We start from the raw sequence: 14,561 nt of genomic DNA, 5'->3' as shown, positions 1-14,561 counted from the left end.
GTTGAACTGGGCAGTTTGTTTTCATTATTCCAATTACTAACTTGATCAATATTCACACCCACTTCCAGGAATCAGTATCACAAACTTTTCAGAAGAAAAACAAGCGAATAAAAAAGTAAGTAAATTTTGGGTTTACATTTCAAGCTTACTTCTATGATTTTTTAAAAAATTCTTTCTTTTCTGAAAACATCTCACACCTGCATTGGACAGGTGAGGTCAATGATATTATGGAAGAGTGAAATTGTTCTGAGTGAGATGAACAGCAAACTCCTGTGTTTTGGATAGTTGCCATTGCAAAGAAGTAAAAAGATTCATCACTTACGTGAGATATTTAGACTACTTAAATTAATGAGAAAGGATTTGCTGAGACTTTAAGCAAAAAATTCCAAGATTACAGACAGGGGACTGACAGAATAAATTGAATGCAAATCCAGCAGCAAAAGTGCGTTTCTAATTTAGTGGTTTTTTTAAACCTGCCACAACACTGAAAAATCAAGGTGACGAGGCAGTTGTTCTATTATGGTCCCCTGTGTAGAAATACCCTGCCCCCCACCCCCCCCCCCCCCCACCCCCAGTTGCATAGTTCTGTGGTGTCAAATGCCTTTCTGAACATACAAAAATCATCCAGATCAGCACGGCTGGGCAGAATGAAATCACATGTGAGATTTCGTGCTTCCATAGAAAAAAGTTGTCTATCTCCCTACTGATTTTCTCTTGTGACTATATTTCTCCTCATTATTTTTACTTTCTCCCTGGCATTTTACTTTCATCACCTGGAATGGCTCCGCAAAACTCAGAAGAGTGCAATGTAGCGACGCCACAGAAAAATGCATGCACAAGTACATTATACACAACCAAACAGCAGGTTTTGTTACTGCCTCTCTTCCCCCATACTTCTTTTCTACTGGAACATTTAATTTGAAATAGAGATGTGTGTGATGATTAGCTCCTTGCTGAGCAGCCACGAGGGTTTCTTCCCTCAAGGCTGGCAGCAATTTTTAAAGCATCGCAGGAACGTGCATGGCTCTTGCACAGCTAATGAGAGGACAGAAGGAGGTACATCCTCCACTGCCAGAAAGAACCATTGCAAAGAAAGAATTAATTTGCCCCATTCTCTGATAAATTACAGCTCCTCTCCATCCAGCTCCTTCACAAAAGAGACCACAGGCCTTACCTTCCTTCGCTTCCCATTTAGATGTGAACGTCTTATCGCTCAGAATACATCCTCCCTCCTCACCCTTCTGCTTGCAACCCCCCTCTGCCTGCTCTCTAGAGCTCTTCTGCTACCCCCTGACAGTCAGGTTTTAATCTGCATCAGTTCAGCTCCTCCTCACACTCCCCTTGCACGCTACCTGAATACCTTCACCATCCCTGCTCTCTCTCCTCTAATTTCCACTCTCCTTTTCACTTTTAGCAGAATTTTGTCATTTTTATCCAACTCTAGCAAACCCAGTGTAGTCAGAAGCATTATGAGGAACACAGTGATAGAGTCCTGGCAGTGGAAGAATCTCCTCAGAACGCTGGTACAGTCCCTGTTACTTGCCCCATTTTAAACCTTACTGAATAAAAGCTGTTTAATATGCAATAGTACCAATACTATAGCAGGGATTCAGAGGTTTTTCCTCCATACAGTCTCTATTCTTGTCCTCTGTGTTCATAGTGGCTCCCGTTCTTAGGCTTTATAAATTGTTGGGCACCTCTCTTCTCTATCTTTAGCTAGTCCTCTTTCACATCTGCCTGTTCTCCCTCATTCTGTGCCTATAATGAGCTCCTTGCTGCTACCCTTCCCTATTCTACCCATGTTTGCCTCTTTAGCAAAACTTCCATGGTTTTGTTAAAATGTATGACTTCCTCCTTCAGTCCCCCAGCTACTAAATAAGTTACCTGCACAACAAATTTAGTATTATTTTGGAACTTACTTGGAAAACAACACTGAATACGCCATACTGGTACCCAGAAGACAAGCTCATCCCACAACACAGCCAGGATGGGAAAAGTAACTATTTCTTTGGTTAATTCTTTTTTTCACGATTAATACTGCGGCTAAAAAGGTAAGACAATAAAAGATAGCCCTCAGAAATGGCACAAAATTTTAGAAATTACCTTTTCTCTCAGGAGTCAATTAGGTAAAACACCGCTAAGAATAGTTTCATCACAGTAAAGTGAGAATTGTTTGTACATTAAAAGGCAATGTTAAAACATACATTCAAAAATTTGATAAATCAGGCATAAGGTTAGGTAAATAAATGACAAGTTGTCATCATCTTAGAGTTTAGACTATATAGAAATCTAGGCTTGACTGTCTTTCATACAATCAGTTTACATCAGTTTAACAAACCATTAATATAAAAATATCCTAGAAGGAAACTTGTTTGCAGGGTGGTATTATCAAAGTACTTCTGACTTTTGCTTTGCTGACACTAAGCCATGCTGCATCCCACTGTTCAGGCTTTATGATCCATTACCAAATGCCTCTTTACAAAGTAAAAAAACCCAACAAAACCACCACAAAAAAACCCAAACAAAAAAAACCCACTGTTTCTTAAAGACAAGACCACCGATACAAGGTTTTGTTCAGTGCTCACAAATTTGTTCTGAAAATTATGACCTGATTTTAAAAGTTCTCCTGCTGTAGAGACGTTAAGAAAAAAAACCCCGCTCTTTTCCCAGCTTTTTTTCTACTGTCTTCCACCTCTCCTGATTCAGGTGGGCTGGAGAACACAGTAATTGGAAAAGAAATCTGGTAAAAATTGAGAACAAGAGGAGGCCCACCCCCACTCCTGCTGAAGTCAGTGGAAATATTTCCACTACCTTATGCAATGCCTGCATGCAGATACGGAAAAAAAAAACAGCTCAAGAATTCAAATAGAACAGTCCCAATTTTCCTTGGGCTGAATGTCGACCACTGTACTCAAACATGATTCTACTCTACCTGCTCTCCAATTTGCACTCTGCTGCATGCACAAATCTTCTCATATTTGCTCTGAATTTTTGGTTGTAAACAAGAATCTGATTTTAAAAATCACCGAAAAACTCCACAACCAAACCATCATTCAGTATTGCTTGCTGAAAGATGGTAGAAACAGAAACATTGCAGGATTATCTCCAAACAGCGGATAAGTGGATGGTGGATGTTAGTTTGACCACAAGTATGCATTTTTACATATATATATGTACACACATACACATACACAATCTCTATATACACATTATAAATATTATAATAAAATATTGTAAAAATATTAAATTTGCTCAAATACCTGATTAAAGTGGACTAATCTTACTTTGCATTTATGTGATCTATCCAGTTGATATGATGGCCTTGTTAGAAGCCTAAAATCTACAACACTTGCAGTTGTTAAATAAAAAGTGTCTATATTTCTGAGAGCCACCTCCTGCCATGCCAAGAAGTTAGGTTGGAGGTGGGCCCTCGTACCTCAGCATCAGGTTGAAGGACCGAGCAAAGTTGTTGGCCAGTGTGCAGCTGTGGGTCTCATCTGCCAGGGGCAGGAGGAAGGCCAGGAGCAGGAGGAGCAAGAGGAGCAGTTGCAATGGTAATGCTACCCAGCACACCCGATGCAGGAATGAGCAAATGCCTCCAGAGCGCTTCTGAAAGACACAAATCGAAGAGCAACTCAGAAAAATAAAGACCTGGGGAGGTGCACTTCAAAGACATCAAACTGCCAGGTTTGGGCAGAACAACCCAAGGTGTCCAGAGCACAACGTGCTTGGTATGCTGCAGTGAAGCTGGTGCTTGAACCACTTCTTCTGTGAAAATATTTCACTCTCTTAAAGAACTCCCCGCTGCAACTGTTGTCTTCTAGCAGGAAAGCACTGCTGACTTTCTAGTAGAAGAAAACAATCGTCTCTGAGTCCATTTTCCAATTACAAAGTGGTGGTTTACAAATGCTCACACCAAAGCTGCCGACTGGTCTCCTCACAATCAGCATATGGCACAGAAGGTCTGTGTTAGTAACTCTCCTGTCAGCAAAATGAGAGTGCTGATGCCCGGAAGAGAGGAGCCAGACTTATGCTCTCCGTCAGCAGAAAGGAGCTTCGTTGGCAGCTCATCCAGCTCACAGTCATCTCCCCAGCTGCCACGTGCTCTCTGGATCCTGACTTTAGGGTCCATGAGGCTGGAGGTCAGAAAAAAGGCCCTGCAGTGCAGCCTTCCTTAATATCCCTTATACCTTACCAGGCCCATCTTAAACTTTTATGTGATGAAAGAGGATGAGAGGAAACACAACACTGATAGTGAAGAAGACATTAAAGTCACATTTATTGCTGAGCAGCCACGGGAAGGACACACAAAGAAGTCCCATTACAATTTTCCTTATGTTGATGCAAATCTAGAGTAGCATAGTTAACCTCATGAACTCAATCTGGATTAGCGTGACCAGGAGAGAACATATTTGGGGCTACAGAATTCAGAAACGGTTAATTAAGAAGTGAGATTTCCACTGGCAAGATTCCTGGGTATTTCCTGCTAATGAGCTGAACTATATGCGTTTCACAAAAAAAAAGGCCAAATCAACTATCTGTAAGGGAGTCCTGAAAAAGAGGGTTTAGTAATTCATTAATGTCACGAAACATGGATTTATACGCAGAACGTAGAAATCCTGCTTAATGTGGCTACAACATTAGATACCAACCTGCATCACAAATATCACTGCAGAACATCCACTGAAGTGGGACCCACATTTTCCACAAAAGAAAGTTAATTTGTTGTGTTGAAGCCACAGACGATGTCAGTGCTGCAGCAAAATCAAGGCTTCTGGCCTCTACCGGATGTTTGACTTAACAGGCAATGCCTTTGTCCCACTACAGCACTGCCATGAATAGTGCATGGGAAACATCAGCAGAGAAGATAAAGAGCAAAATGATGGTAGAGGAAAGTAATTACAACCTTTGCTATTTTTTTAAGGATCTCTTCCACTGCTTTCTAAATTTCTCAGTCTCTTGTAGCTCTATATAAATGCTTACAGAATTAATTATGAAGGCAAACATATAGCTGCAGTTACAGATCATGAGACAGTTGCGCTGTGAAATCTTTCTTCTGTTATAGTTGGTATGCTTCCATTATATTGGATGGCTGATGAAATTTAATTATCCTGTCAGGCAGATGTAAAGGCAGCAGAGCAACAGCTGCTTGCTCTATCATTTCTGGCCTGCAGTATCTGATTTGTAACTTGTTTGCTAAGGCAAATGAAAACTCAGGTCCCTGGACACTGAAACTGTCAGTAGTCAGTGGGCAATGAGTAGGTGTGGGCAATGAGTAGGTGTCAGGGTGTAAGTGGGACTCTGACTTTAAGCACTGTTGGGCAACTTCCCCGGGTATAGTTAGGGTTTACCCACAAATTCAAAGCTTCACCAACCTGGCTGCACCACAGGAATCATCTGCTCCTACTGTGACCTGTTCTCAAACACTAGTTAAAGTACCAGGCATAAATATCTGTACTAACAGGACTTTTCCTTCTCTAGTCCTGGAGTCCAGACCTGAAATCCTTCATCTCCTGGATTTCATCAGCCTATGGGCTGAACAAAACCTGCAGGGCTTCTGTGTTTACAGTCAATGCTAAAACCATTGTGCATAAGGGCAGCAGCCACAGCTCTTGGGCAGAGTTTTCTGGGTTTGACTGTGCAATGCCATGGAACAGCCACTCCTTAGTGTAATCAGTATAAATCAATGGACTGTCACTGACAGCTTCTGTTTTCATTGACCATTTCTCATTCTTAATTCTCCGTTGCATCCATAATATGCAGCAATATGACAAATACATTTATTATGTTCTTTAATACAAGGGTGGTGGATCACTGGAACGGGTTGTCCAGAAAGGTAGGGGAAGCCCCACCCCTGGAGACATTCAAGGTGAGGCTTGATGGGGCTCTGAACAACCCAACCTAGTTAGAGATGTTCCTGCTTATTGTAGGGGGGTTGGACTAGATGAGCTTTAGAGGTCCCTTCCAACACAATGCATCCTATGATTCTGTGCTTCTATGATTGTAGTGTCCCTTTGATACGGAAAAAGGCCCTTTCCAGGTTCCAGAAGCCATGGACAAGTTTGTTTGTATGTATTAACAGGCATAGTTCTGCTGGTGGAAGATCAAATTAGAGTTACCTCTGCCTTGGGACCATTCAAACCATGCTCTTTCTTCTACCACTAAGACCTAGTAAGACTTAATGCTGATGTTGTTAAAGGATAGGATCCCGTGACTGACTGTTCAATAGTTCATTACAGCTGGAAGTCTCAAAAATGTTCTCACAAACTCAAACTGGGACTTAGAAGTCCACCACTCACTGACACAGTTGTGAGAAGGACTGCCAGTCTTCCTAGCAGCACTTAAAACTTTTGCTTTACAGCTGTCAATCCTTTAGCATTGGTTTTGAAAGCTACTTCCATCTGAAACTATTCTTTCATCGCCAGACCAGCTGCAACACCTGTCTTCCCAGTTATCTCCTTCTGCCTATGAACTGGTGGGAAATAGTGGGCTTTTCCAGCTGTGCCTCATCTCTGTTTCTGCCACAGCCCAGGGAGCAGGTGTCTCATGGTCACTCAGGTTTGTCGTTGGCTTCCTAAGATGACCACACCGCCAAGCAGTCACTCATGTTTTGCCTACCCCAAATTTTTTCCCAATCCAGCATTTGACTCAGAGCAGGTCACTGACTCTGCCCCGATCTCTGAAGCAAAGACTATTAATGCAACTCTAAGAAATGGGATAAGATTGAAATGTTATTTATGAAGTGCCTTGGGTTTAGATCTACTGGAAGGAGCTGTAAAAAAGCATTGCTTTTCAAACCTCATCTCCAGAAAGAATTAATGTGAAATGGCTTTATTATCAAGCCATCGTTTGCTCTCCTTGGAGCTTTCTGCAGGGTAAGACACTCAAGCTAACCACAGCAGATCCTAGCATTAGAAAATCTGTGGAGGGATATTTGCCTCAGGGCAGAACTTCAGAGAAGGAGAAATACTTTGTCTTTATCTGCTGCTTCTCTCCCACCTGCCTGCTGGATTTATAGGCATCTGTGTTTGATGAACTTTTGCCTTTGCTGCCTAGCTTCTCTGTTGTGTTTGATCACAGAGTAAGGTCAGAATCTTGTATTTCTGACTCCATTTGTTGCCATGGGAATGACTCTGCGATCACAAACATGGTATTACAATGTCTCTGCAGGACTGAAGATGAGGCACACAGGAGCTGTGAGGGTTTGGTGCTTTCAGCAAATTTGCAATGATAAGCCCTTAATACATGAAGGCCCCAACCTGCAAATACTGAAATCCATGGGAGATTTACCATTAACTTCAGTGTCTGCAGCAGGATTATGCACAGAGACAACTAAATAAAGTCAGGATTGGGAACTATTTATTCATGGAGTTCAGCAGATACCCTTACAAATAGATTCATTACCTATATGCCCAGGTTCTGGTGTTCTTGTGCACATGAAACTTACATTAGTTTCATTGCTTTGTGCTTGCTGGAACAATTGGTTATATGATTTTTTATTTTTTTTTTTTGTGTGGTTACTATACTAGAGGTATTATAGTCAAAGGACAGAAAATGTTGAAGGAGAAACAGTAACTTTTTAATAGGAGAGAAGATACAGTGGGAAAAAGCAGGGAAGGTTTTGGGCCCTGACTCCCTCTCCAAGTGTGAAAAAAGCAGCACTTCAATTTTACTACGACCAAGTCAAGGTAGTTTTTTTGGTCTGTGCTGTGAGAGAGAGATGCTTTCAGGCTGTGGTGACCTAAGGCTCTGGCACCAACAGGGAATTCAAAGGCCAAGGTGCAAACCTGTGTACCTGGACTCAGGACCACACTCCCAACCCTTTAGCACATCATTCTGGGTTAGAAAATGACAGCCTGACACAGTTTCACCTTTGCAAAAGACAGTTTAAACATTTCACTTCCATATGAGATCAAACGTGGGAACCACAAGCCTTGCTACACAGTGGAATTCCCCTTTCCTAATTACTCCAGCTACTGGCATCAGTACAGCTAATACCCAGCACCCACAGTGCCTGCAGTGCATGTGTTAGATCTAGGCTCCACAAAATACTCTGAAATCAAATCTTCCTCTGAGGAAAACTGGCAAAGCTCCAGTGAAGTCAACAGAACTTTAATTTCCACCATCTTAGAATAACAGCTGGAATACCTGGGTATTGAGCCAAAGTGTCAGAGACATTTTTGAAACACACATGGAAAAGCAATAGGTTGACATTTAAAAAGAAAATATACCTTCTAAAGTTCACTATCAAGGATAAATGTCCTCCCCCTTCTTCCTCAAAATACCAGGACAAGCAAGGACTGTCAGGGGGTAGATGGCTGTGTTTTGTGTAATGCTAAATGCATGCTTGTTACCAAATGAACTGCACTGGCTGTGAACGTTCACATTTGTACTTGATTCATGTTGGGGCATTTGAATGATAAGCATCGGTTTAGATCTAGGGAGTCCTCAGCACTTAAATCTGTTTGCAGTTAATAACTCCTTACCAAATGCACCGTGAAAAATCACTTGGATGGGAAACAGCAGAAAAGCACTTTAGAACTTGCTACATAATATTCCTGTGTAAGTTGCTGAAGCGTTTTACTAAAAATCAGTTTTGCTATTGACCACATTCCAGGATATATGAAAACACACAGTTAATCTAGCTATTTGAGGAAGCAGAGGAATATAGCATCTTACACTATGCTCATTAGTGGGCTCTGCTGCTGCTTGTACGTCACCAGCAAGCCTGACAAAAGTCATACCTACACCACTGAATCAGTGATCCAGTAGAGAAAAAAGATTTAGTCCGGACTCATTCCTCTTACCTTAGAGCATTCCACTGAGACTGAGGAAATGCACTGCTGTCTGAAAACTCCCATTCTCTCCATGGATAAAGGGACCAGTGCCCTAGTGTCCTACAGACACTACACAGACAAAGACACCAACAGCCATCCTGCTTCATGCCAGTGCTGTACCCAGCTCAAGTATCCTATGTTCTACAGCAATCGGCACAGATCCGTAGACACTAAGGTGAGCATAAATAATCTCTCCTTAATATTCTCAGCCTCCAACTGCTTTCAGCTCAGGCAGTTTCCTGAGCCTGATGTAGCTTGTCCATCTAGCTAACACCCAGTGAATCTTTCTTCCAGACACTTCCAGTTTCCCCTTGAACCCACACAAACGTTAAAAGTCCTCAATATCGTTTACAAAGGAGTTCCACAGGTCAATCACCCAGCATGAAGAATAACACCCTTGTGTTAGCTTTGAATGTGGCTTCTAGTTCTTTGTTGTGGATGAGATGTGGAGTCAACCCCCATCTACACTCTCTGCACCATGCATGATTTTGTAAACCCCTGAGTTAAATGCTCAAGACAGGATGAATCTAGGCCCACCTCCACAGTGGGCAGATCACAACATAATGGGCTTTAATCATAGCAATAGATACGGAGGAAGTACACCTTAACAGGAAGTATAGGCCTACATCATCTACAGGAAAGGGTCACCTACACAGATATGAATTCTACCACTTCATTATTGCTCTGAGAATAAGCAGAGCTGCCAGGAAGGCCATAACAGCAGCCTACCATAGGTCCCTTTTGCTTTGAATAGGAGCATGCCATCACCATGCACCATTGCATTTTTTGGTAAAGCAGTTGCCTTGGTGATATTTTGCCTCTGAGAGGTCCTGGATTTCTGCCACTTGAGATCCCACTGGGTACTAATTCAGTTGCCACTCACAGAGGCAGGTTATTGCCAACATGAAGAGATCAGTTCCAGGGGGACTACAGGCTGCTCTCTCAAACCAAAACAAATTGGACTTTTACCTCAAAGTGAGATAGTTTGGAGCTGGGCTCCTCATCAGTTCTCAACTCAGAGCCATGAGCATCCCTCTCTAAGATAAGCAGATCACAGCTGGACTTTTCAAGAGGCAAATAATTTGAGGGAGCTGGATGCCACTGTCACCATAGAACTGAGCATCCAACTTGCTCTTGGGCAAAGCTGTGGCTCATTCCTCTACACCACAGCAGGAACTAAGAGTTGGATACTGTCGATCAGAGATTATGTGGCCTCTGCAAAAGGGCAGTGAGCCACTAGGTTCAGAACTGTACTTTTCTAAATGCAAACCCTGCCCAGGTTAGGCAACTGGCAGTGAGGAATGACTAGGGATGGCTGGGACCCCTTTGAGGCCTGTGCTTATCATTCTCCATCTCATAATGAGCTACCCGAATGAATGTGCTGAAGGGAGGTTAACTGAGGTCACACAAGTAATTTTAGCTCTGACATTTTCTATCTTCAGATTGCTTGACTTTGCAACCTTAACATTCTTTTCAATTCTGAAAAGCACAAGTGTATGTACGTAAATAAATAAGTATACAGGCAAATTACAGGCTTTGTTTTCTCCCTTAAGGGAGATTCTGGAGTACCTCAATGCAGCTGGATGATAAGCTAGAATCTTTGATGAAGGCTTCATTTGAAAGAAATAGAAAACAAGGAAAAGCCAGCCATTTGTATCTGCAGTTTCAGCAGTCACATATGGCAGATATTTCAGAATTTCTGCTGCAAAGTTGCTTAGAACTAAGCACTGTGCCATATGCTCCAGTGACACAAACAGATGCACAAAGGTTAGGTTCTGTGTGTATATACAACACAACATGCTTTTAGGAGAAGCATGCCACTGGACAAGGGCTATAGCCTGATCTGTTAAAGTAGCACTGATGTCTACAATTCTCCAGGCCTAAGCAAGCAGAAAAAGCCCCTGGTTTGGTCCCACCTTCAGCACATAAGCAGTGGAAACTACCTTCTTTTTATCTGATTATGATATGTGATTAAAGTTAGGAAGCACTGTGGAAGATTAGTAAAGTGGTAGGTAGGACAAAAATATCTTAGTTCCATGTTATAAGAATATGGAAGGTCAAACTGCCAGTGAGTAATTTTGAAGCATATTTTCATGTCCAACAGCAGGCAGTGAGTTACACTTAGTTTCTTAAGTGTCACAAGTGAAATATTTGCAAAAGGTTCAGAACAGGGTAGGAGGTTTTTAAACCAGTTGTACTAGTTTTGGCTGGGATAGAGCTAGCTTTCTTCAAGAGTAGTTTGTATGGGGCTATGTTTTGGATTTGTGATGAAAACAGTGTTGATAACACACCCAATGTTTTAGTTCTTGCTGAGCAGTGCTTACACAGTGTCAAGGCCTTTTCTGCTTCTCATACTGCTGCCAGAGAGCAGGCTGGCAGGGCACAAGAAGTTGAGGGGGGACACAGCCAGGACAGCTGACCCAAACTGACCAAAGGGGTATTTCCTACCATATGACAACATGCCCAGCAATAACAATGGGGGGATGTGTGTGTGTGTGTGTGTGTGTGTGCGCAGTTTTGCTGGGGATGATGCTGGTTGGGGATTGGTTGGCCATCAGTTTGCTAGTGGCAAGCCACTGGGTTTTTTTGTATCATTTGCTTTCCTTGTTTTGTTGGGGTTTATTTTTTGTTTCCTTTTACGTATTAAACTGCCTTTATCTCAACCCATGAGTTTTCTCACTTCTACCTTTTCGATTCTTCCCCACATCCCACTGTGGAAGGAGTCAGTGAGCAGCTCTGGGGGGCCAAGCCACTCATTGAATTTAACTGAATTCAATTAAAAACACAGGAATACTCCACCAGTTTTAAATACACTCATAAGCAATACCATTTATCCCAATAAATACATTTCTTACTTAAGAGCAATGCCGTACTACTTTTAGAAGAAAAATTATCGGCAGCTAGTAGCTGGATGACTTTTCAGCCAGTGTACCTGAAATTTAGTAGGAAACATCAGCGTGCTACATTTATTAAGAAAAGCAGAGAAGCAGAACAACTTCTCAAAATTTCCAACTTCCACTCAGCCTTGCAATTTGAAATAAAGTAATAAATAAAGAATAAAAACTGAAATAAAGACAACATGTTCTGGAACCTATAGAAAAAGCTACTGACATCAAAACTTGGTTTGTCATGTCAACAGTGTATGTTTCCAGCTGCTTTACCAGTGACTTCTCTCAAGTCAAGATTAAACTTTTCTTCAACTTCAGCAGTCATCATACATCATTTGAGTATTATCTGCATTTTATTTAAATAAAATAATTTAAAACTTGATGGCTGACTTTCAAAAAACTGCTATGTATACTATTTGTGGTATTGATTACAAGAATTTTTCCTACTGTGCTTTTCACAGTAGTGTTAAAAACATTTTTGAAGTATATACTGGTTTCATTCTGCTATTGGTCATCCAATCTCTCTCTCATTACCTCACGGTAGGTAAAATTACATCTTCTGAGAAAATAATTCTAAAGTATGTCCTTGGTGAAAAACTGCAAATACAATGTGGTAGGCTACTAAAGGACGCATCGTTTCAACACAGGAAGCAGGGACCACCAACCATGTACCTAGCTAATGCCACATTAACATTAACAGAATGTAAGAACCAGGTATCCTGGGAAGCAAGATGCCTTCTCCATCTGGCACCAGCACTGCTGTAGAGGGAGAGCATCGGCAAGGTACGTAAGTGGCAGAACCAGATAAAACACAAAGAGAGTTACTGTTTTCTAGCATTTGGGAAAGCTGTAATATGTAGATTGGTATAGACTGGTAAACAACATGAAACCTACAGAAATAACAGCAGACAGGCAGGCAGTCTCACAGGTGCAGTACCATGAAGGGAAGCTTGTGGGCCTGCTGGAGAAGGAAGAGGATGATGCTGTCTGGCACAGCATACTTAACAATGGGTCACAGTTAGGAAGAGGCAAACAGGATTTGTCAGCTTTTTCATTTTTCCCTAAGTTTCCTTTCTAAGCAAACATCACTGTTGAGGGAAAATAAGTCTATCTCCTAATTTTGCATGGTAAAATGCCCTCCTTCCCGTGTTTGGGCCATGGTATAATTCCTAAAGCAGGAACAGCAATGAAAAATATATGGAGAGATATTGTCTATATCTATAAAAGAGATATTGAAAACTGAGGGAAAGAAATCTTTTAATGAGTCTTTTCCATTTTAAGAATGTAATTGTACAGAAGATTTCAAGTGGCTAACACACAGCAGGAAAACAAATGGGCCAAATATTTTCAATAGAGAGGCACCACTAACACAGGCATGTACACACGATGCTGTACATTTCTGTAATGTGACTTTCTGCTGTGAAGAATTCCTGTCATATCCGCACTTGGGCAGAGCAGAGCAGAGCAGAGCACATTACTGTTTTCTTCCTGGCAAGCTGTGGCAGCTCTTGCTTTGCAGTTTCCTGAATGACTGCATTAATTTGATTGACTCCAGATCAATGGTGTCTCTAAATAAGATTAAATTACACGTTGCTTCTCTCTGTGTGTTATAGGGGATTACTCTTAGCAGAATCTCAAAGGAAGCAATTAGCTGACCACTGATGTAATGAATCCTAATTATTTTGTTTGTACAAACAATAAAGCCAGAATAATTTGTTTAGCAAGGAAGTGTAATTACTCTGAGCACTCTGAGAAAATAAATCAAACAGTGCTACCTAGACCTGTAAATAATGAGCCTTTGACTTCCCATTTATGCTAAGAATTCTCATGAAATAATTTCACGTAGCTGGGAGCCAACCTTTGAAAGTAACATTTATCATAGTTATTATTGAGCATTTGCTTGATTATGTCCTTGGGTGTGCTAGGTGCCCTGCAGAAATATCCTTCTACATTACCCCGTCACTGGCACCTGCTAAAAATTCACTGCAGCCAGTGCAATTTCCTGCAACTGTTTTTTGTTAATCAACAAGAACTCACTCACATCGCAATCATTAGCCTGTGCTGTTCCTAAGGGCACCAGTGGCTAGGGGCATGTCCTCAGCAAAGGACGAATGATCAGAAAAAGAGCACATTAATATACATGGAGCAGGCTCTATTCTGCCCAACATTTGGCCATGCAGGCTAGAAATGGAATAAAAACAAAAGGCAATAGAATGAGACAGGCCACAGCTGGGTCTTCCCCTTCTCCAGGCTGATCTGCTGCTGCTGCAAAATATTCACAGCTCAAACAGGAGAGATAAGCAGAGTCACTGGGATCCTCGTTTTGCAGAAAGCAGAAATCAGTGCAAAAGTAGCTGAAATTTTGCCCCCTCTGCTAATTTTGTGTGACCCAAAAGCATGAGGGAGCTGACAAATTAAAGATAACCTGATCCCATTGCATGCAGACTCGCTGGATGTTACAAGTACAGTGATGCAGCCCTCAACCTTGTGCACCTCCTGCAGGTATTAGCTCCTGAGATCAGCCATTCTCTCAGGGTAGTTGGTTTCCTTCACCATGGTTTTGAAAGGATATTCAAAACATACAGAAAGATTTTGCCTGATATTTCTTTCATTTCTAGCCACACTTTAGGTGTTAAATCTGAATTTAGAATAAACTGCAAAGCCACGAATCTGCGGTCGGTTTGCTTTTCCTCTTCCCTCAGCCTGAACAGCAATGCACCCAAAAGGGATCAACGTTATTTTCTGGTTTTCTTAGGTGGTGGTCAACAAGCTTTTTGCAACACAGGCTCACATCCTAAGAAAAGCCTTAGCCTGAATGAAAAAAAGACACCTCTGC

At 41.7% G+C, this 14,561-nt stretch overlaps 1 protein-coding gene across 2 annotated transcripts in view; it reads right to left on the bottom strand.

The window, feature by feature from the left end:
* Positions 1-3,411: 3,411 nt before the first annotated feature.
* SYNE3 (spectrin repeat containing nuclear envelope family member 3) overlaps positions 3,412-14,561 on the bottom strand; it is a 35,733-nt gene continuing 24,583 nt past the window's right edge. For both annotated transcript variants that reach the window (XM_086462906.1, XM_086462905.1), the window contains exon 17: positions 3,412-3,609. In XM_086462906.1, the coding sequence (XP_086319032.1) occupies positions 3,412-3,609 (198 nt within the window). The remainder of the gene's footprint in view (positions 3,610-14,561) is intronic.

The sequence above is a fragment of the Leptosomus discolor genome, chromosome 3, assembly GCF_034619465.1.
Source record: "Leptosomus discolor isolate bLepDis1 chromosome 3, bLepDis1.hap2, whole genome shotgun sequence".
Classification (NCBI taxonomy): domain Eukaryota; kingdom Metazoa; phylum Chordata; class Aves; order Leptosomiformes; family Leptosomidae; genus Leptosomus; species Leptosomus discolor.
Note: the sequence above shows the minus strand (reverse complement) of the source record. Positions and strands in the feature narration are given on the sequence as shown.